The 25,412-nt window shown below is 36.4% G+C and overlaps 1 protein-coding gene across 1 annotated transcript in view; it reads left to right on the forward strand.

Moving 5' to 3' along the window:
* LOC136031337 (phosphatidylinositol 4,5-bisphosphate 3-kinase catalytic subunit alpha isoform-like) overlaps nt 1-25,412 on the forward strand; it is a 226,435-nt gene that overhangs the window by 163,442 nt on the left and 37,581 nt on the right. The window contains exons 12-13 of the mRNA XM_065710827.1: nt 20,989-21,113; nt 25,088-25,256. Of these exons, the coding sequence (XP_065566899.1) occupies nt 20,989-21,113; nt 25,088-25,256 (294 nt within the window). The remainder of the gene's footprint in view (nt 1-20,988; nt 21,114-25,087; nt 25,257-25,412) is intronic.

Raw genomic sequence — 25,412 nt, forward strand, 5'->3', positions numbered from 1 at the left:
CATACTCTAATATAGAAGAAGCCGATTAAAAGAGAAACATAACTGGTGTTGGTAAAACCAAAAAGGAACGATAACTTTGCGCCTGCTACGCGTGAAAACTATATACCTGCTTCGAACGTCTTATGCATACTCTAATATAGAATAAACCGATTAAAAGAGAAACATAACTGGTGTTGGCAAAACCAAAAAGTAACGATAACTTTGCGCCTGCTACGCGTGAAAACTATATACCTGCTTCGAACGTCTTATTTATACTCTAATATAGAATAAACCGATTAAAAGAGAAACATAACTGGTGTTGGTAAAGCCCAAAAAGTAACGATAACTTTGCGCCCGATACGTGTGAAAACTATATACCTGCTTCGAACGTCTTATGCATACTCTAATATAGAATAAACCGATTAAAAGAAACATAACTGGTGTCGGTAAAACCAAAAAGTAACGATAACTTTGCGCCTGCTACGCGTGAAAACTACATACCTGCTTCGAACGTCTTATACATACTCTAATATAGAATAAACCGATTAAAAGAGAAACATAACTGGTGTTGGTAAAACCAAAAAGTAACGATAACTTTGCGCCCGCTACGCCTGAAAACTATATACCTGCTTCGAACTTCTTATGCATACTCTAATATAGAATAAACCGATTAAAAGAGAAACATAACTGGTGTTGGTAAAACCAAAAAGTAACGATAACTTTGCGCCAGCTACGCGTGAAAACTATATACCTGCTTCGAACGTCTTATGCATACTCTAATATAGAATAAGCCGATTAAAAGAGAAACATAACTGGTGTTGGTAAAACCAAAAAGTAACGATAACTTTGCGCCTGCTACGCGTGAAAACTATATACCTGCTTCGAACGTCTTATGCATACTCTAATATAGAATAAACCGATTAAAAGAGAAACATAACTGGTGTTGGTAAAACCAAAAATTAACGATAACTTTGCGCCTGCTACGCGTGAAAACTATATACCTTCTTCGAACGTCTTATGCATACTCTAATATAGAATAAGCCGATTAAAAGAGAAACATAACTGGTGTTGGTAAAACCAAAAAGTAACGATAACTTTGCGTCCGCTACGCGTGAAAACTACATACCTGCTTCGAACGTCTTATACATACTCTAATATAGAATAAACCGATTAAAAGAGAAACATAACTGGTGTTAGTAAAACCAAAAAGTAACGATAACTTTGTGCCCGCTACGCCTGAAAACTATATACCTGCTTCGAACGTCTTATGCATACTCTAATATAGAATAAACCGATTAAAAGAGAAACATAACTGGTGTTGGTAAAACCAAAAAGTAACGATAACTTCTCGCCCGCTACGCGTGAAAACTATATACCTGCTTCGAACGTCTTATTCATACTCTAATATAGAATAAGCCGATTAAAAGAGAAACATAACTGGTGTTGGTAAAACCAAAAAGTAACGATAACTTTGCGCCTGCTACGCGTGAAAACTATATACCTGCTTCGAACGTCTTATGCATACTCTAATATAGAATAAACCGATTAAAAGAGAAACATAACTGGTGTTGGTAAAACCAAAAAGTAACGATAACTTTTCGCCTGATACGCGTGAAAACTATATACCTGCTTCGAACGTCTTATGCATACTCTAATATAGAATAAACCAATTAAAAGAGAAACCTAATTGGTGTTGGTAAAACCAAAAAGTAACGATAACTTTGCGCCTGCTACGCGTGAAAACTATATACCTGCTTCGAACGTCTTATGCATACTCTAATATAGAATAAACCGATTAAAAGAGAAACATAACTGGTGTTGGTAAAGCCCAAAAAGTAACGATAACTTGGCGCCCGCTACGCTTGAAAACTATATACCTGCTTCGAACGTCTTATGCATACTCTAATATAGAATAAACCGATTAAAAGAGAAACATAACTGGTGTTGGTAAAACCAAAAAGTAACGATAGCTTTGCGCCTGCTACGCGTGAAAACTATATACCTGCTTCGAACGTCTTATTTATACTCTAATATAGAATAAACCGATTAAAAGAGAAACATAACTGGTGTTGGTAAAACCAAAAAGTAACGATAACTTTGCGCCTGCTACGCGTGAAAACTATATACCTGCTTCGAACGTCTTATGCATACTCTAATATAGAATAAACCAATTAAAAGAGAAACATAACTGGTGTTGGTAAAACCAAAAAGTAACGATAACTTTGCGCCTGCTACGCGTGAAAACTATATACCTGCTTCGAACGTCTTATGCATACTCTAATATAGAATAAACCGATTAAAAGAGAAACATAACTGGTATTTGTAAAACCAAAAAGGAACGATAACTTTGCGCCTGCTACGCGTGATAACTATATACCTGCTTCGAACGTCTTATGCATACTCTAATATAGAATAAACCGATTAAAAGAGAAACATAACTGGTATTGGTAAAACCAAAAAGTAACGATAACTTTGCGCCTGCTACGCGTGAAAACTATATACCTGCTTCGAACGTCTTATGCATACTCTAATATAGAATAAACCGATTAAAAGAGAAACATAACTGGTGTTGGTAAAGCCCAAAAAGTAACGATAACTTTGCGCCCGCTACGCGTGAAAACTATATACCTGCTTCGAACGTCTTATGCATACTCTAATATAGAATAAACCGATTAAAAGAGAAACATAACTGGTGTTGGTAAAACCAAAAAGTAACGATAACTTTGCGCCTGCTACGCGTGAAAACTATATACCTGCTTCGAACGTCTTATTTATACTCTAATATAGAATAAACCGATTAAAAGAGAAACATAACTGGTGTTGGTAAAGCCCAAAAAGTAACGATAACTTTGCGCCCGATACGTGTGAAAACTATATACCTGCTTCGAACGTCTTATGCATACTCTAATATAGAATAAATCGATTAAAAGAGAAACATAACTGGTGTTGGTAAAACCAAAAAGTAACGATAACTTTGCGCCCGCTACGCCTGAAAACTATATACCTGCTTCGAACGTCTTATGCATACTCTAATATAGAATAAACCGATTAAAAGAGAAACATAACTGGTGTTGGTAAAACCAAAAAGTAACGATAAGTTTGCGCCTGCTACGCGTGAAAACTATATACCTGCTTCGAACGTCTTATTTATACTCTAATATAGAATAAACCGATTAAAAGAGAAACATAACTGGTGTTGGTAAAGCCCAAAAAGTAACGATAACTTTGCGCCCGATACGTGTGAAAACTATATACCTGCTTCGAACGTCTTATGCATACTCTAATATAGAATAAACCGATTAAAAGAGAAACATAACTGGTGTTGGTAAAACCAAAAAGTAACGATAACTTTGCGCCTGCTACGCGTGAAAACTATATACCTGCTTCGAACGTCTTATTTATACTCTAATATAGAATAAACCGATTAAAAGAGAAACATAACTGGTGTTGGTAAAGCCCAAAAAGTAACGATAACTTTGCGCCCAATACGTGTGAAAACTATATACCTGCTTCGAAAGTCTTATGCATACTCTAATATAGAATAAACCGATTAAAAGAAACATAACTGGTGTCGGTAAAACCAAAAAGTAACGATAACTTTGCGCCTGCTACGCGTGAAAACTACATACCTGCTTCGAACGTCTTATACATACTCTAATATAGAATAAACCGATTAAAAGAGAAACATAACTGGTGTTGGTAAAACCAAAAAGTAACGATAACTTTGCGCCCGCTACGCCTGAAAACTATATACCTGCTTCGAACTTCTTATGCATACTCTAATATAGAATAAACCGATTAAAAGAGAAACATAACTGGTGTTGCTAAAACCAAAAAGTAACGATAACTTTGCGCCCGCTACGCGTGAAAACTATATACCTGCTTCGAACGTCTTATGCATACTCTAATATAGAATAAGCCGATTAAAAGAGAAACATAACTGGTGTTGGTAAAACCAAAAAGTAACGATAAATTTGCGCCTGCTACGCGTGAAAACTATATACCTGCTTCGAACGTCTTATGCATACTCTAATATAGAATAAACCGATTAAAAGAGAAACATAACTGGTGTTGGTAAAACCAAAAATTAACGATAACTTTGCGCCTGCTACGCGTGAAAACTATATACCTTCTTCGAACGTCTTATGCATACTCTAATATAGAATAAGCCGATTAAAAGAGAAACATAACTGGTGTTGGTAAAACCAAAAAGTAACGATAACTTTGCGTCCGCTACGCGTGAAAACTACATACCTGCTTCGAACGTCTTATACATACTCTAATATAGAATAAACCGATTAAAAGAGAAACATAACTGGTGTTAGTAAAACCAAAAAGTAACGATAACTTTGCGCCCGCTACGCCTGAAAACTATATACCTGCTTCGAACGTCTTATGCATACTCTAATATAGAATAAACCGATTAAAAGAGAAACATAACTGGTGTTGGTAAAGCCCAAAAAGTAACGATAACTTTGCGCCCAATACGTGTGAAAACTATATACCTGCTTCGAACGTCTTATGCATACTCTAATATAGAATAAACCGATTAAAAGAAACATAACTGGTGTCGGTAAAACCAAAAAGTAACGATAACTTTGCGCCTGCTACGCGTGAAAACTACATACCTGCTTCGAACGTCTTATACATACTCTAATATAGAATAAACCGATTAAAAGAGAAACATAACTGGTGTTGGTAAAACCAAAAAGTAACGATAACTTTGCGCCCGCTACGCCTGAAAACTATATACCTGCTTCGAACTTCTTATGCATACTCTAATATAGAATAAACCGATTAAAAGAGAAACATAACTGGTGTTGCTAAAACCAAAAAGTAACGATAACTTTGCGCCCGCTACGCGTGAAAACTATATACCTGCTTCGAACGTCTTATGCATACTCTAATATAGAATAAGCCGATTAAAAGAGAAACATAACTGGTGTTGGTAAAACCAAAAAGTAACGATAAATTTGCGCCTGCTACGCGTGAAAACTATATACCTGCTTCGAACGTCTTATGCATACTCTAATATAGAATAAACCGATTAAAAGAGAAACATAACTGGTGTTGGTAAAACCAAAAATTAACGATAACTTTGCGCCTGCTACGCGTGAAAACTATATACCTTCTTCGAACGTCTTATGCATACTCTAATATAGAATAAGCCGATTAAAAGAGAAACATAACTGGTGTTGGTAAAACCAAAAAGTAACGATAACTTTGCGTCCGCTACGCGTGAAAACTACATACCTGCTTCGAACGTCTTATACATACTCTAATATAGAATAAACCGATTAAAAGAGAAACATAACTAGTGTTAGTAAAACCAAAAAGTAACGATAACTTTGCGCCCGCTACGCCTGAAAACTATATACCTGCTTCGAAGGTCTTATGCATACTCTAATATAGAATAAGCCGATTAAAAGAGAAACATAACTGGTGTTGGTAAAACCAAAAAGTAACGATAACTTTGCGCCTGCTACGCGTGAAAACTATATACCTGCTTCGAACGTCTTATGCATACTCTAATATAGAATAAACCGATTAAAAGAGAAACATAACTGGTGTTGGTAAAACCAAAAAGTAACGATAACTTTTCGCCTGATACGCGTGAAAACTATATACCTGCTTCGAACGTCTTATGCATACTCTAATATAGAATAAACCAATTAAAAGAGAAACCTAATTGGTGTTGGTAAAACCAAAAAGTAACGATAACTTTGCGCCTGCTACGCGTGAAAACTATATACCTGCTTCGAACGTCTTATGCATACTCTAATATAGAATAAACCGATTAAAAGAGAAACATAACTGGTGTTGGTAAAGCCCAAAAAGTAACGATAACTTTGCGCCCGCTACGCTTGAAAACTATATACCTGCTTCGAACGTCTTATGCATACTCTAATATAGAATAAACCGATTAAAAGAGAAACATAACTGGTGTTGGTAAAACCAAAAAGTAACGATAGCTTTGCGCCTGCTACGCGTGAAAACTATATACCTGCTTCGAACGTCTTATTTATACTCTAATATAGAATAAACCGATTAAAAGAGAAACATAACTGGTGTTTGTAAAGCCCAAAAAGTAGCGATAACTTTGGGCCCGATACGTGTGAAAACTATATACCTGCTTCGAACGTCTTATGCATACTCTAATATAGAATAAACCGATTAAAAGAGAAACATAACTGGTGTTGGTAAAGCCCAAAAAGTAACGATAACTTTGCGTCCGCTACGCGTGAAAACTACATACCTGCTTCGAACGTCTTATACATACTCTAATATAGAATAAACCGATTAAAAGAGAAACATAACTGGTGTTGGTAAAACCAAAAAGTAACGATAACTTTGCGCCCGCTACGCCTGAAAACTATATACCTGCTTCGAACGTCTTATGCATACTCTAATATAGAATAAACCGATTAAAAGATACACATAACTGGTGTTGGTAAAACCAAAAAGTAACGATAACTTTGCGCCCGCTACGCGTGAAAACTATATACCTGCTTCGAACGTCTTATGCATACTCTAATACAGAATAAGCCGATTAAAAGAGAAACATAACTGGTGTTGGTAAAACCAAAAAGTAACGATAACTTTGCGCCTGCTACGCGTGAAAACTATATACCTGCTTCGAACGTCTTATGCATACTCTAATATAGAATAAGCCGATTAAAAGAGAAACATAACTGGTGTTGGTAAAACCAAAAAGTAACGACAACTTTGCGCCTGCTACGCGTGAAAACTATATACCTGCTTCGAACGTCTTATGCATACTCTAATATAGAATAAACCGATTAAAAGAGAAACATAACTGGTGTTGGTAAAACCAAAAAGTAACGATAACTTTGCGCCTGCTACGCGTGAAAACTATATACCTGCTTCGAACGTCTTATGCATACTCTAATATAGAATAAACCAATTAAAAGAGAAACATAACTGGTGTTGGTAAAACCAAAAAGTAACGATAACTTTGCGCCTGCTACGCGTGAAAACTATATACCTGCTTCGAACGTCTTATGTATACTCTAATATAGAATAAACCGATTAAAAGAGAAACATAACTGGTATTGGTAAAACCAAAAAGTAACGATAACTTTGCACCTGCTACGCGTGAAAACTATATACCTGCTTCGAACGTCTTATGCATACTCTAATATAGAATAAACCGATTAAAAGAGAAACATAACTGGTGTTGGTAAAGCCCAAAAAGTAACGATAACTTTGCGCCCGCTACGCGTGAAAACTATATACCTGCTTCGAACGTCTTATGCATACTCTAATATAGAATAAACCGATTAAAAGAGAAACATAACTGGTGTTGGTAAAACCAAAAAGTAACGATAACTTTGCGCCTGCTACGCGTGAAAACTATATACCTGCTTCGAACGTCTTATTTATACTCTAATATAGAATAAACCGATTAAAAGAGAAACATAACTGGTGTTGGTAAAGCCCAAAAAGTAACGATAACTTTGCGCCCGATACCTGTGAAAACTATATACCTGCTTCGAACGTCTTATGCATACTCTAATATAGAATAAACCGATTAAAAGAGAAACATAACTGGTGTTGGTAAAACCAAAAAGTAACGATAACTTTGCGCCTGCTACGCGTGAAAACTATATACCTGCTTCGAACGTCTTATGCATACTCTAACATAGAATAAACCAATTAAAAGAGAAATATAACTGGTGTTGGTAAAGCCCAAAAAGTAACGATAACTTTGCGCCCGCTACGCGTGAAAACTATATACCTGCTTCGAACGTCTTATGCATACTCTAATATAGAATAAACCGATTAAAAGAGAAACATAACTGATGTTGGTAAACCAAAAAGTAACGATAACTTTGCGCCCCCTACGCGTGAAAACTATAAACCTGCTTCGAACGTCTTATGCATACTCTAATATAGAATAAACCGATTAAAAGAGAAACATAACTGGTGTTGGTAAAACCAAAAAGTAACGATAACTTTGCGCCCCCTACGCGTGAAAACTATATACCTGCTTCGAACGTCTTATGCATACTCTAATATAGAATAAACTGATTAAAAGAGAAACATAACTGGTGTTGGTAAAACCAAAAAGTAACGATAACTTTGCGCCTGCTACGCGTGAAAACTATATACCTGCTTCGAACGTCTTATGCATACTCTAATATAGAATAAACCGATTAAGAGAGAAACATAACTGGTGTTGGTAAAACCAAAAAGTAACGATAACTTTGCGCCTGATACGCGTGAAAACTATATACCTGCTTCGAACGTCTTATGCATACTCTAATATAGAATAAACCAATTAAAAGAGAAACCTAATTGGTGTTGGTAAAACCAAAAAGTAACGATAACTTTGCGCCTGCTACGCGTGAAAACTATATACCTGCTTCGAACGTCTTATGCATAGTCTAATATAGAATAAACCGAATAAAAGTGAAACATAACTGGTGTTGGTAAAACCAAAAAGTAACGATAACTTTGCGCCTGCTACGCGTGAAAACTATATACCTGCTTCGAACGTCTTATGCATACTCTAATATAGAATAAACCGATTAAAAGAGAAACATAACTGGTGTTGGTAAAACCAAAAAGTAACGATAACTTTGCGCCTGCTACGCGTGAAAACTATATACCTGCTTTAAACGTCTTATGCATACTCTAATATGGAATAAACCGATTAAAAGAGAAACATAACTGGTGTTGGTAAAGCCCAAAAAGTAACGATAACTTTGCGCCCGCTACGCTTGAAAACTATATACCTGCTTCGAACGTCTTATGCATACTCTAATATAGAATAAACCGATTAAAAGAGAAACATAACTGGTGTTGGTAAAACCAAAAAGTAACGATAACTTTGCGCCTGCTACGCGTGAAAACTATATACCTGCTTCGAACGTCTTATTTATACTCTAATATAGAATAAACCGATTAAAAGAGAAACATAACTGGTGTTTGTAAAGCCCAAAAAGTAGCGATAACTTTGCGCCCGATACGTGTGAAAACTATATACCTGCTTCGAACGTCTTATGCATACTCTAATACAGAATAAACCGATTAAAAGAGAAACATAACTGGTGTTGGTAAAACCAAAGATTAACGATAACTTTGCGCCTGCTACGCGTGAAAACTATATACCTGCTTCGAACGTCTTATGCATACTCTAATATAGAAGAAGCCGATTAAAAGAGAAACATAACTGGTGTTGGTAAAACCAAAAAGTAACGATAACTTTGCGCCTGCTACGCGTGAAAACTATATACCTGCTTCGAACGTCTTATGCATACTCTAATATAGAATAAACCGATTAAAAGAGAAACATAACTGGTGTTGGCAAAACCAAAAAGTAACGATAACTTTGCCCCTGCTACGCGTGAAAACTATATACCTGCTTCGAACATCTTATTTATACTCTAATATAGAATAAACCGATTAAAAGAGAAACATAACTGGTGTTGGTAAAGCCCAAAAAGTAACGATAACTTTGCGCCCGATACGTGTGAAAACTATATACCTGCTTCGAACGTCTTATGCATACTCTAATATAGAATAAACCGATTAAAAGAAACATAACTGGTGTTGGTAAAACCAAAAAGTAACGATAACTTTGCGCCTGCTACGCGTGAAAACTACATACCTGCTTCGAACGTCTTATACATACTCTAATATAGAATAAACCGATTAAAAGAGAAACATAACTGGTGTTGGTAAAACCAAAAAGTAACGATAACTTTGCGCCCGCTACGCCTGAAAACTATATACCTGCTTCGAACTTCTTATGCATACTCTAATATAGAATAAACCGATTAAAAGAGAAACATAACTGGTCCTGGTTAAACCAAAAAGTAACGATAACTTTGCGCCCGCTACGCGTGAAAACTATATACCTGCTTCGAACGTCTTATCCATACTCTAATATAGAATTAGCCGATTAAAAGAGAAACATAACTGGTGTTGGTAAAACCAAAAAGTACCGATAACTTTGCGCCTGCTACGCGTGAAAACTATATACCTGCTTCGAACGTCTTATGCATACTCTAATATAGAATAAACCGATTAAAAGAGAAACATAACTGGTGTTGGTAAAACCAAAAATTAACGATAACTTTGCGCCTGCTACGCGTGAAAACTATATACCTTCTTCGAACGTCTTATGCATACTCTAATATAGAATAAGCCGATTAAAAGAGAAACATAACTGGTGTTGGTAAAACCAAAAAGTAACGATAACTTTGCGTCCGCTACGCGTGAAAACTACATACCTGCTTCGAACGTCTTATACATACTCTAATATAGAATAAACCGATTAAAAGAGAAACATAACTGGTGTTGGTAAAACCAAAAAGTAACGATAACTTTGCGCCCGCTACGCCTGAAAACTGGTTTCTTTTCAAAAGATCTAATTATTGAAGGACATTTATCCATTTATGCATTGAAATACCTGCTTCGAACGTCTTATGCATACTCTAATATAGAATAAACCGATTAAAAGAGAAACATAACTGGTGTTGGTAAAACCAAAAAGTAACGATAACTTTGCGCCTGCTACGCGTGAAAACTATATACCTGCTTCGAACGTCTTATGCATACTCTAATATAGAATAAGCCGATTAAAAGAGAAACATAACTGGTGTTGGTAAAACCAAAAAGTAACGATAACTTTGCGCCTGCTACGCGTGAAAACTATATACCTGCTTCGAACGTCTTATGCATACTCTAATATAGAATAAACCGATTAAAAGAGAAACATAACTGGTGTTGGTAAAACCAAAAAGTAACGATAACTTTGCGCCTGATACGCGTGAAAACTATATACCTGCTTCGAACGTCTTATGCATACTCTAATATAGAATAAACCAATTAAAAGAGAAACCTAATTGGTGTTGGTAAAACCAAAAAGTAACGATAACTTTGCGCCTGCTACGCGTGAAAACTATATACCTGCTTCGAACGTCTTATGCATACTCTAATATAGAATAAACCGATTAAAAGAGAAACATAACTGGTGTTGGTAAAGCCCAAAAAGTAACGATAACTTTGCGCCCGCTACGCTTGAAAACTATATACCTGCTTCGAACGTCTTATGCATACTCTAATATAGAATAAACCGATTAAAAGAGAAACATAACTGGTGTTGGTAAAACCAAAAAGTAACGATAGCTTTGCGCCTGCTACGCGTGAAAACTATATACCTGCTTCGAACGTCTTATTTATACTCTAATATAGAATAAACCGATTAAAAGAGAAACATAACTGGTGTTTGTAAAGCCCAAAAAGTAGCGATAACTTTGCGCCCGATACGTTTGAAAATTATATACCTGCTTCGAACGTCTTATGCATACTCTAATATAGAATAAACCGATTAAAAGAGAAACATAACTGGTGTTGGTAAAGCCCAAAAAGTAACGATAACTTTGCGCCCGCTACGCTTGAAAACTATATACCTGCTTCGAACGTCTTATGCATACTCTAATATAGAATAAACCGATTAAAAGAGAAACATAACTGGTGTTGGTAAAGCCCAAAAAGTAACGATAACTTTGCGTCCACTACGCGTGAAAACTACATACCTGCTTCGAACGTCTTATGCATACTCTAATATAGAATAAGCCGATTAAAAGAGAAACATAACTGGTGTTGGTAAAACCAAAAAGTAACGATAACTTTGCGCCTGCTACGCGTGAAAACTATATACCTGCTTCGAACGTCTTATGCATACTCTAATATAGAATAAACCGATTAAAAGAGAAACATAACTGGTGTTGGTAAAACCAAAAATTAACGATAACTTTGCGCCTGCTACGCGTGAAAACTATATACCTGCTTCGAACGTCTTATGCATACTCTAATATAGAATAAGCCGATTAAAAGAGAAACATAACTGGTGTTGGTAAAACCAAAAAGTAACGATAACTTTGCGCCTGCTACGCGTGAAAACTATATACCTGCTTCGAACGTCTTATGCATACTCTAATATAGAATAAACTAATTAAAAGAGAAACATAACTGGTGTTGGTAAAACCAAAAAGTAACGATAACTTTGCGCCTGCTACGCGTGAAAACTATATACCTGCTTCGAACGTCTTATGCATACTCTAATATAGAATAAACCGATTAAAAGAGAAACATAACTGGTGTTGGTAAAACCAAAAAGTAACGATAACTTTGCGCCTGCTACGCGTGAAAACTATATACCTGCTTCGAACGTCTTATGCATACTCTAATATAGAATAAACCAATTAAAAGAGAAACATAACTGGTGTTGGTAAAACCAAAAAGTAACGATAACTTTGCGCCTGCTACGCGTGAAAACTATATACCTGCTTCGAACGTCTTATGCATACTCTAATATAGAATAAACCGATTAAAAGAGAAACATAACTGGTATTGGTAAAACCAAAAAGTAACGATAACTTTGCGCCTGCTACGCGTGAAAACTATATACCTGCTTCGAACGTCTTATGCATACTCTAATATAGAATAAACCGATTAAAAGAGAAACATAACTGGTGTTGGTAAAGCCCAAAAAGTAACGATAACTTTGCGCCCGCTACGCGTGAAAACTATATACCTGCTTCGAACGTCTTATGCATACTCTAAAATAGAATAAACCGATTAAAAGAGAAACATAACTGGTGTTGGTAAAACCAAAAAGTAACGATAACTTTGCGCCTGCTACGCGTGAAAACTATATACCTGCTTCGAACGTCTTATTTATACTCTAATATAGAATAAACCGATTAAAAGAGAAACATAACTGGTGTTGGTAAAGCCCAAAAAGTAACGATAACTTTGCGCCCGATACCTGTGAAAACTATATACCTGCTTCGAACGTCTTATGCATACTCTAATATAGAATAAACCGATTAAAAGAGAAACATAACTGGTGTTGGTAAAACCAAAAAGTAACGATAACTTTGCGCCTGCTACGCGTGAAAACTATATACCTGCTTCGAACGTCTTATGCATACTCTAATATAGAATAAACCAATTAAAAGAGAAATATAACTGGTGTTGGTAAAGCCCAAAAAGTAACGATAACTTTGCGCCCGCTACGCGTGAAAACTATATACCTGCTTCGAACGTCTTATGCATACTCTAATATAGAATAAACCGATTAAAAGAGAAACATAACTGATGTTGGTAAAACCAAAAAGTAACGATAACTTTGCGCCCCCTACGCTTGAAAACTATATACCTGCTTCGAACGTCTTATGCATACTCTAATATAGAATAAACTGATTAAAAGAGAAACATAACTGGTGTTGGTAAAACCAAAAAGTAACGATAACTTTGCGCCTGCTACGCGTGAAAACTATATACCTGCTTCGAACGTCTTATGCATACTCTAATATAGAATAAACCGATTAAAAGAGAAACATAACTGGTGTTGGTAAAACCAAAAAGTAACGATAACTTTGCGCCTGATACGCGTGAAAACTATATACCTGCTTCGAACGTCTTATGCATACTCTAATATAGAATAAACCAATTAAAAGAGAAACCTAATTGGTGTTGGTAAAACCAAAAAGTAACGATAACTTTGCGCCTGCTACGCGTGAAAACTATATACCTGCTTCGAACGTCTTATGCATACTCTAATATAGAATAAACCGAATAAAAGAGAAACATAACTGGTGTTGGTAAAACCAAAAAGTAACGATAACTTTGCGCCTGCTACGCGTGAAAACTATATACCTGCTTCGAACGTCTTATGCATACTCTAATATAGAATAAACCGATTAAAAGAGAAACATAACTGGTGTTGGTAAAACCAAAAAGTAACGATAACTTTGCGCCTGCTACGCGTGAAAACTATATACCTGCTTCGAACGTCTTATGCATACTCTAATATGGAATAAACCGATTAAAAGAGAAACATAACTGGTGTTGGTAAAGCCCAAAAAGTAACGATAACTTTGCGCCCGCTACGCTTGAAAACTATATACCTGCTTCGAACGTCTTATGCATACTCTAATATAGAATAAACCGATTAAAAGAGAAACATAACTGGTGTTGGTAAAACCAAAAAGTAACGATAACTTTGCGCCTGCTACGCGTGAAAACTATATACCTGCTTCGAACGTCTTATTTATACTCTAATATAGAATAAACCGATTAAAAGAAAAACATAACTGGTGTTTGTAAAGCCCAAAAAGTAGCGATAACTTTGCGCCCGATACGTGTGAAAACTATATACCTGCTTCGAACGTCTTATGCATACTCTAATATAGAATAAACCGATTAAAAGAGAAACATAACTGGTGTTGGTAAAGCCCAAAAAGTAACGATAACTTTGCGTCCGCTACGCGTGAAAACTATATACCTGCTTCGAACGTCTTATACATACTCTAATATAGAATAAACCGATTAAAAGAGAAACATAACTGGTGTTGGTAAAACCAAAAAGTAACGATAACTTTGCGCCTGCTACGCGTGAAAACTATATACCTGCTTCTTACGTCTTATGCATACTCTAATATAGAATAAACCGATTAAAAGAGAAACATAACTGGTGTTGGTAAAACCAAAAATTAACGATAACTTTGCGCCTGCTACGCGTGAAAACTATATACCTGCTTCGAACTTCTTATGCATACTCTAATATAGAATAAACCGATTAAAAGAGAAACATAACTGGTGTTGGTAAAACCAAAAAGTAACGATAACTTTGCGCCCGCTACGCGTGAAAACTATATACCTGCTTCGAACGTCTTATGCATACTCTAATATAGAATATACCGATTAAAAGAGAAACATAACTGGTGTTGGTAAAACCAAAAAGTAACGATAACTTTGCGCCTGCTACGCGTGAAAACTATATACCTGCTTCGAACGTCTTATGCATACTCTAATATAGAATAAACCGATTAAAAGAGAAACATAACTGGTGTTATTAGGGTTATTAAATCTTAAGGAAATTTGATATTTAGAAGGACCTCGTGTCTCAGAGCTCTTATTTTAAATCCCGACCGGATCCGGCGACATCGGGGGGAGTTGGTGAGGGAAACCGGAAATCTTGGAAAACGCTTAGAGTGGAGAGATCGGGATGAAACTTGGTGGGACAAACGTTGCAATAACGAACAAGAAGAGATTACAGGAAGACTGTATTTGCGCGTTTATATTTGTAATAATTGCCAATAAACAAAGAACAGCAAAATTGACAACTCTAGTACCGAGTCTAAGTTTAGGTTCCGACCTCGTCACAAGTACTATATGAGTTTATCCGACCAGATGTCTAATTAATAATCTAACTAATTATTTATTTTCATTCGGATCGGTCTAAGTAAAAGAAATGAATAAAGAGAAGAAAGTAGAAAAGTAAACAAAACCGAACTGCGAGTCAAATCACCTCAGATGCAAGAAAATTCTCAGTTGTTTCATTTTTAGTTGCATTGTTTAGGTTACTTTTCTTTCTTACACTTTGTTAAATGAAAATAGGAAAAAAGAGAGAACAATTTTTTTTATGTCCCACAAGGAAATAGAGAATCAGGCGCTGATATCCGTTAACTCAACCGTGATTCCTCCGCTCATTGTAACCTTTAGGGGCTGGCCACAGATAAAAGATATTTTACCACTTTAGACATTCTACCACCTAGCTATCATGAATGAATTCTAAAATTAATATAAATTACCATCTCTATAATCATTGAAATAAATCTGATAAAGAGGCAATAATATTATGAAGTTGGAATAGAAAATCATTCACAAATACACACTGAAACCCAGCTCTGTTCTTCGTATACACAACAAAAAAAAACTAAGCCTACGACCTTATTTTCAGATACTGTAGATTTATTAAAATGAGCTTGTCATCAGTGATATCTTGCTGCCAACATTGAACAAGAATTAGTAATTTTCATGACATAGTGGATTTGACTCGAAGGAAGAAATGGGAAACTTTTTTTTATATATTAAACTTCAATTTCTTGTTACTAATACCTTCAGAAATAGGTACATATCTGTCAAGTCTAATAGTGTTTTTATTTGGGGAGGGGGGAGGGTCTGACTAAGAATATGTTGTTTTCCTGGTGGGCGTGGGTGTCGTCAGGATTTCCCACACCAACAAGGGGCTCAAATCAATTCATTACTAGAACTGTGGCTGAAACGAGAGCAACTGTGTCCTCGCCGGTGGGGGCTGCAAGGGTGGACAGAAGGGGGGAGGTAGGGGGATTTGAAACACTGTCGAGGGGCTCAGGGACGTTATCTTTTGTGGGGGATAGAAAATTTGATGTTGCTGAGGGAGCGGATCCGGAAAAAACATTCTGACCGACTCAGAAGGTGCAACACACGCTTGGTTGGGGGTTTGCTGATGTACGGGAGGGATTGTGGGTAAGGGGGGCCACGCAGGTCCTCGCTTGCATCAGAGAAAAGATTTGAGCACAATTCGCAACCGCAGGTAATTGCAACATGGCCTGGGCTCTGCAGTGCGGTATTTACGACACTAAAAGTTGCTTCGGCTAGCGGGGAATCATTGCAATCCGGTTTACTATCGACGATTTGCACTGTAACAATTTTCCGGTTCATTTTGGATTACGAGGGGTCGGAAACTTCTGAAAGTGGAACAGTTGATGTTTGAGTTTGGGACCCGTCTTTAGTACTAGAGGAAAAAAAGTTGTCCGGTGGGGATACTGGCGGTTTTTGGACGTTACTAATGAGGTATTCTTTAAGTTCAAATTGATTTTCCAAAGTCTTACTGTGAGATCTTGCATTAGCAAGGTCCGTCTGTATTATGGCAATCTCTGCCTTAGCTGCTGAGAGGTTCTTTTTGAGCGAGCTGATTGTTCCCTGTAACGCTGCGATCTCTCTTACTTCTAAATCACTTGGTGAATTTATCAGCACTTGTTGACGGAACTGCGCAATTGTCGTGTCCTTAGCCTGAATTTCAATACCGAAAGTGTCAATATCGTTCTTAAGCTTTCTGATTTCGCAGCAGAGTGAGGCTAGCGTACCCTCGTTATCACTGCTGAGAATAGTCTGTGGAACGGAGTTGGGTGGGGCAGTGGTTTTGGTGTTGTCTTTCAGACTTGATATGGGGGTGGTCCCAGTGTCACAAGTGGTAGGTCGGTCAATAGCGGTTCCTCATGTACTATGACGAGTAGAATCAGAAAGGTGCGGTGTCGACTTGGCTGTCGACTTAGTGATCTTAGGCTTACTTTGTCTGTTCAGTTTGGTCATACACTCGATGCATAGCCATTGTACTGTGTACTTACTAAGGCTTATGCGTGAGCACCTATTAATTCCGGCATGATATCACCTGCCACAACCTGATCGGCACTGGACGGCGTTCGTCGTTACTAGCAATTAAATAAAACAAACAAGTTTTTTAAGTGAAAGTAAGGAGCGACATTAAAACTTAAAACGAACTGAAATTACTCCGTATATGAAAGGGGCTTTTCCTTCTCAACGCCCCGCTCTTTACGCTAAAGTTTGACTCTTTCTCTTAACTCTACATTTTAAAACAGTAAAAAAAACTTTAGCGTAAAGAGCGGGGCGTTGAGAAGGAAAAGCCCCTTTCATATACGGAGTAATTTCTGTTCGTTTTAAGTTTTAATGTCGCTCCTTACTTTCATTTAAAAAACTTGTTTTATTTATTTAATTTCTGAACGTTTTTGAATCAATGCATGTTTTGATTTTGGCTCTCCGCAGAATATTTTTTTTTTTTTGGCTAAATGGCTTTCTCGTAATTTTGATCGAATGATTTTGAGAAAAAAAGAGCGGGGGAGGAAGCCTAGTTGCCCTCCGATTTTCGGTTAATTAAAAAGGCAACTAGAACTTTTAATTTTTTACGAATCTTTTTATAAGTAAAAGATATACGTAACTTATAAATTAGCTTATGTAAAGAACTTTTGTATTCTTATGTTTTTATTACATATATGAGGGGGTTCGCCCCCTCGTCAGTACCTCGCTCTTTACACTAAAGCTTAAATTTTGTCCCAATTCATTAAGAATGACCCCTGAATCACAAAAGCCGCAGAATAAATAGTTGACATTACTAAAAATACTTTAGCGTAAAGAGCGAGGTATTAGGAGGAGGTGAGCCCCTCATATGGGTAATAATTTCTGTTCGTTTTAAGTTTTAATGCTGCTGCTTACTTCCAGATGAAAAAAAAACTTTCATTGTTTTTTTTTAAGTAATGCTAGTAAATCCTGCGCTCCCTTCATGGAAAATTTCTTCCCCCATGACAAATTTCTCGATGGAAAGTTCCCCCAGCATATCCCCCTCTTCTCAACCCCTGCCTCCAACCAAAAAATCCTCCTGAAAACGCCTGTACACTTCCCAATAACCATTACTATATGTAAGCACTGGTCAAAGTTTTGAACTTGTAACCCCTCCCACGGGGACTGTGGGGGAGTAGGTCGTCCCCAAAGACATAGTTATAAAGTTTTTCGACTACGCTGAATAAAATGGCTATCTCAGAATTTTGATCCGTTGACTTTGGGAAAATAATTAGCGTGGGAGGGGGCCTAGGTGCCCTCCAATTCTTTTGGTCACTTAAAAAGGGCACTAGAACTTTTCATTTCCGTTAGAATGAGCCCTCTCGCAACATTCTAGGACAACTGGGTCGATACTATCACCCCTGGAAAAAAAAACAAATAAACACGCATCCGTGATCTGCCTTCTGGCAAAAAATATAAAATTCCACATTTTTGTAGATAGGAGCTTGAAACTTCTACAGTAGGGTTCCCTGATACGCTGAATCTGATGGTGTGATTTTCGTTAAGATCCTATGACTTTTACGGGGCGTTTCCCCCTATTTTCTAAAATAACGCAAATTTTCTCAGGCTCGTAACTTTTGATGGGTAAAACTAAACTTGATGAAACTTATATATTTAAAATCAGCATTAAAATGCGATTCTTTTGATGTAGCTATTGGTACCAAAATTTCATTTTTTAGACTTTTGGTTACTATTGAGCCGGGTCACTCCTTAAAACAGTTCGGTACCACGAACTGTTTGATCAGCATTTGGGGCAGTAATGCTTCTGCTTATTCGACATGATCATAATTTCCGGTAAAAGGTATAAACATAGACTCCTTTGATCAGAATAACTCCCAAAGGACACTCAATCAGTTCTGACGCCACTGTGTGAAATGATTCTGGTGGGAATAAATGTCTTGAAGATCGGGAAATAAATCTTTCGTGTACAACAGTGAAAGTGCGCACTTACAGGAAGTTGGGGTACCAAAAAAGACCCGTGGCTTTTCAGTGGTGAGATTGTTCAGATTGTTGAGTCGTAATTTGTACTCGTTTCTTGTTTGTGACAATTTAAACAGCACCTTTGAAATTTGCACCAAATTAGCTAAACAGTGTCGCCGAACTTGTAACGAATAACATCAATTGAAACAGATAGGTATTCCTCAAAAGACTCTTCAAAGGATTTATGACTATATATATATATATATATATATATATATATATATATATATATATATATATATATATATATATATATATATATATATATATATATATATAAATTTTCAGAAACTAGGTCAGTTTGTCAGTAGACGCATATATAGGTCAATAAAAATATGTCAGGATTATATGTCACTAATCCCTATTGCGAAATTTTTGTTTTCTTCACTACAACTGACTGAATTATTAATGTCCATACAATATCCAATTTTGATGTTTGCACTTTGAACTCTGAATTATCAATAAAATTGTCTTACCATTAAGTTCGCCGACGACATCACCCTGATTGAGGCAAACAAGGAAAGGCTCCAGGAGCATCTCGATGTCATACGAGAGAAAGCAAGTCTTTTGGGACTTAAAGATTATTTTGGACCAGACAAAAAGCATGACAACAAGCGACTCACCACTATGCATAAAGTGCGGGGACAATTCAGTAGAGCAGGTAATGGAATACAGATACCTCGGAAGCACGGTCGAACCAACTGGATTAAGAGAAAAGGAGGTACTTCGAGTGGGACTTTTAATCGACTAAAGCAAGTTTGGCGATTGAAAAAGTACTCCCTGAAACTGAAATTGAGGTTGTTCAACAGTAACATCCTCTCTGCCCTCCTCTATAGCTGTGAATGCGATAAACTGAATCAACAGCAAGAAAAGAGGATTTTCGCTTTGAGAACAACTGTTTCTGCAGGATACCGAATATAAAATTGGAGGGATCACACACCTAACTAGATGGTTCACTCTATTACGCATCAGCCCCTGGTAACAGATGTCATACGCCAACAAAGTTGGCGCTACTTGGGAAACTATCCGTATGGTGGAAGAAAGACTCACCAGAACGATACTCGAGTGGCAACCAGAGGGAACCCGAAGAAGAGGAAAGCCAAAAATACAATTTGTCGTACATACCAGCGGGACCTGAAGTTTATCAGTTCGACAGTCCAACCCCAATCTGAAGATTTCTGGGCAGAAGCACATCTGAGGGATGATTAGCAGCTCTTTCTTGTGGCACAGGAGGAACTAAGATCAAAGGTGAGGTATCAAGTGAGTACCAATTTACCTTCAGTTTAAGTTATACGAGAGTTAGAGAGGGTTTATGATTTATTCATTGTTTATATAGATTTTTTTTTTTGCATAAGAGTAGTGGAAAAATAAATGTTTTAATGACCTTAAAAACCACAAACTAACAATCATGTTTTCTTGCATACTTATTCTAGAGATCGGTGAAAGCCAAATGAGGTGTTAGCAGCCTGTAGAGCGGAACATCACACTTTAAAATTGAAAAGATATTTCCTGCTAGATAATTACAGAAAACTGCCAAGGGAAGCAAGTGCTGATATTGCTTTCCAAAAACCTAGCTGCACATCTCATTTGGATCTTAAGAATTTGTGGTAACATTGAACATGGCGTTCATCCTAGTTTCCTCTTATATTCATTTAGCTGTCATGTTATTTGAGTTTTGAGCTTGGAAGGATGTTATTTGTTTAAATGGCGTATTTTGTAAAAATGGTGTTCATTTCAATTACAGATGTAACTAGTTTGTTAGGCTAATTATCTAAGTTACTTTTTAAATGTGAACTCTTTTTTTTGTTACAGTATCTTCTCCAGCTTGTGCAGACCTTAAAATATGAGCCATATTTGGACAATGATCTTTTCAAGTTTCTACTGAGCCGAGGTCTTACCAATAAAAAAGTTGGCCACTACCTTTTCTGGCACTTAAAGTAAGGTTTTTTCTATAAGACTTGATTTGTTCTATTGTATTTCCATATGAAATGATTGAAACCGTTGAAACCAGTTAGAGTAGCTTTATTGACGCCGTGGAAGCCCCGCATTAGGGTAAAGCCCAACGGCGGATCGTGGGAGACGAGTCAATCCTAGGGTAAGGTTGTTTACTTTGCGCGGTTTTCACAGGCGTTTACATGTCTCTATGAAGCTAAAAAAAAAAAAAAAAAAAAAAAAAAAAAAAAAAAAAAAAAAAACTAGCTTCTTAATATTAATATCGAATGAATCCAAATGTGGCACGATCCAAGGGTTGGAGACGATGGTCAATCAGATTAAATGAATTAGTACCCTTTTATAGAATAATTTTTTCTGTTCTTCTGTATAGCGACTTTTAATAATCTTTTTTAATCCTCTCTTGATCATTATGTGAGGCCTAGGCGTTTATAGAAGGATATTTTCCCCTGTAAAATATTCCTTGCTGAAAATACCCCTTCCCCGGAAAATCCCCCCCCCCCTGTTAAAAATTGACATAATTCCCAAATCCCCTTCCATGGAAAATTTCCCCACACGCAGAATTAAGCAGCCAGAGACAAGGTGCAGGTGTCCTAAGGGGTAAAAAAAAGAAAAAGAAAAAAACAGCTTTTAAAAACAGTTTTAGGATAGAAGCTGGCTGGTCTCCAAACATAGTCAACTGAAAAATGGACTAAATGTATGAATTCCTGATCAAATGGACCTCCTCCGAAGTTTCTACGACCATGACGCAGAGATAGCGATGAGGAAAAGGCAGCCCACTCTTACATGGAATACATTCTGTTCATTTAGAGTTTACTGTTGCTCTTTACCTTCATAATAGCACTGTAGACTAGAAATATTCCTTGAAATCAAGAGGGATTAAATATCAATTTTTACCTTTCACTCCCTCCGCCCCTTTTTTACCTTTGGGCTACACACTTCAATTCATTCTAACGAATCACCTACAAGTTACAAACCGGAATAATTTTCTCCCACGCCATGGGCAGGGGGCAGTCGCCTCTTTGGATCCACTACTATAGCCTGAAGACTCCTAAAGGTCTTAATGTGACCTTCTTTATGCTTGGTGAAACAAATATTGGAAAGATGTCCCAACCTGGGTGTTTATCTTTTATATGAGGTCCCTCATTTTATATGAGGGATTCTTTATGGGCCTACTCTTGTTTTTCGTGCTTCTTGTCAAATCAGCAGTATTATTCTGTGACCGTCGCTGAAATCTGGAAATTTTGCTTTTAAGGATTGCAAAATTTAAATGTACACAATACACACAGTAATGGCTTTGAACGATTCATAAATATTATGAATGTTTGTTGCATTTTCCTCAACCCAGCAACAAGGAATATAGTGGAGATTTTTTTTTGAGGGAAGTGGGAGAAAAACATGTAAAAATAGCAAAAACGTACAGATATTATAAGAAAGCAGTAGAGAAAATTGTAAACTACCATGTGACTCCTATCTTGTGCAATATTGCTTATCTTCAATAGTTTTGACATGATTATTGTTTGCACTGAAAGATGGTTTTTCTTATTTATTCTCTTGTAGGTTGGTCAAAGATCCACAAAACTTTAAAAAATGGTTATAGTATACGAAGTTTATGAGAAGTCAAAAATTAAAATTTCCTAGAAAGAAGGGAGGAAGGGGCGTGGAAACTACATCTATTCTTCTCGTCTTCATTAGATAGTGTATACTATTTGTTTTACACAATCCGTTAATAAATTTAACTCTGCTTAGTGTTGTTCAATTATTTGTCCATGCTAAGATAAAAATTCAAATTGCATAGTACCCGTTGCATATTGAAACGCTCTGCAACGATCTTTTGGAAACTGAAACGGACATAATGTCTAAATGAACCAGTCATAAAGACCGATGTTAGAATTTGAAATGAACAAAATCACCTCAGATATGCTAATGTTCTCTCAGCAGTCCGCCGTGCAGTCCAATTAGGCTAAGTTTTAATTGAAATTTATAGGTTTGTCAAATGATAGCAAGAAAGCGATGTCAATGTCCTAAAAAATTTCTTGACAACAAAAGCAGGCTAATTTAGGCACCTGTCAAAATAAAGAGTAATTATAAGTTTATACCGGTACAAATTGGAATTTTGTTGATTTTAAATACATACAGAGCCATCTTTTTGAATTTTTATTTAGATGGCTCTTTTGTTGACCGAAGGAACAATTTTTTAAGTACTGATTTGGAATAAGAGCAACTTGAATAAATGAAGCAAAAATGAAGTTCAAATTGTGTGATCCTTGTAAAGTTTTTCTAAAGATTGCTCATTTAAAAGAGTGGCCTAAAAAATGTCTACTATCTAAAAAGAGAGTCAACTTTACATTTTTATTAGGATTTTTTTTTTCTTTTTTGTTCAGTTGCTTTGGAACAATATTGCCTGTGGAAAAACTAATTTATTTTTTTTTAGTCTAACCTTGCATAAAAGTAACCTGAGCATTTAACGACGTGAAAGTATTTTTTTTTCTTCATGCAAGTGAAGTCGGATCTGAAATAAAATTCATCTGAGTATTTGTCCACATAAAGACGCTTTATTTTTTGATGTAAGTGAAACCTTGCCGCCGCAGGGAGATTCTGCACCTATCTGAAGTATCCGAAACCCCGTAATTACTTTGTCACTACTCAGACTTTATGTTTCCTAGTAACATAAATTTTGTTGAATTTGTTTTACTGAAAACTTCGCGAAGTCCTTCAAAACTGACAAGTAGACATTTCAAAAGTTTACTTAACTATCAGATGCTTGTACTTTTGGATGTAATGATGTTAAAAATATAAATATCCAGCCCCCTTTTCAAATAGAGAGGCGAAGCTTATCATTACAAAAATGATTGCTTTAGGTCATTTTTGTGGTATCACACAAACTTACTTAGTGTTTGGATTTATTCTGTTTTGTTTTTCAAAATATACACATCTATTCAAATTTTGTACTGATTTCAGGTTAGGTGAAGTTGACATTTGTGCTTTTATAGAGTGTGACAGAAGGCTTTAAAAGAAACGTAAATGTGTATTTTTATAAGAACACATGATGTTCATTTCTATTTTTTGACATAATTTTGCCGGGAGGAGGAATTCATTTCTGATGTCAATTGGATTAATACCAAGCTGTATATGAAGTACGCTAAGACACTTTTTTTTATCATTTGACGTAAAACCAAGTGTCCTTAGTAAAATTTTGCTCTCTTTGAACTTAACTTTACATGGACACCAGAAGACACCAGAATGCTTTAGGTCATTTTTGTGGTATCACACAAACTTACTTAGTGTTTGGATTTATTCTGTTTTGTTTTTCAAAATATACACATCTATTCAAATTTTGTACTGATTTCAGGTTAGGTGAAGTTGACATTTGTGCTTTTATAGAGTGTGACAGAAGGCTTTAAAAGAAACGTAAATGTGTATTTTTATAAGAACACATGATGTTCATTTCTATTTTTTGACATAATTTTGCCGGGAGGAGGAATTCATTTCTGATGTCAATTGGATTAATACCAAGCTGTATATGAAGTACGCTAAGACACTTTTTTTTATCATTTGACGTAAAACCAAGTGTCCTTAGTAAAATTTTGCTCTCTTTGAACTTAACTTTACATGGACACCAGAAGGCGGATTGAGCTAACCCCCCCCCCCCCCTTCTGTAACAATACTTTCTTTTTCGTAACAATAAGACTTTATAAAAAGTATCAAAATAGGACAATTGAAGATTGTGTTTCGGGAAAAATAAAGCTCCTGGTAGCCCATGCCCCCCCCCCCCTCCTGGAAGAACTCTTGGTGGTGGCTCTGTAGCTCTGAAAGACCACAATTACTTTTTCACTAAGATCACCAATACAGCCACCCAGCCTTTAAATCTCTAGTGTTATATTATTGTTGGATTGCTTCTTTATAGGATTTAGTGTTTTTTTTTTGTCTATCCTATATTTGGTACATTCCTTGATTTCAGGTCGGAATTGCATGACCCAGCTGTTCACAGAAGATTTTGTCTGTATTTAGAAGCTTTCTGTCGTGGTCTTGGCCATCATTTAAGGGTACTTATTAGGCAAGTGGATGCTCTTGATAAATTGACCAAATTAACAGATGCCTTAAAAGAAAAGAAAGATGAAGGATACAAGGTAAAGACCAGAGTCACAACAAGGGGCGGTGAAGGGACGAGTTTATACCATGAACTTGAAATTGGTCCAATTTGAAATGAAGAAATTGTTTCTTATGTATGTAAAATTGGGCCTCAGTCTCAGTTGTGGCAACAGTACAAAGGGTTAGCAAAAGCA

The sequence above is a fragment of the Artemia franciscana genome, chromosome 1 (assembly GCF_032884065.1).
Source record: "Artemia franciscana chromosome 1, ASM3288406v1, whole genome shotgun sequence".
NCBI lineage: Eukaryota > Metazoa > Arthropoda > Branchiopoda > Anostraca > Artemiidae > Artemia > Artemia franciscana.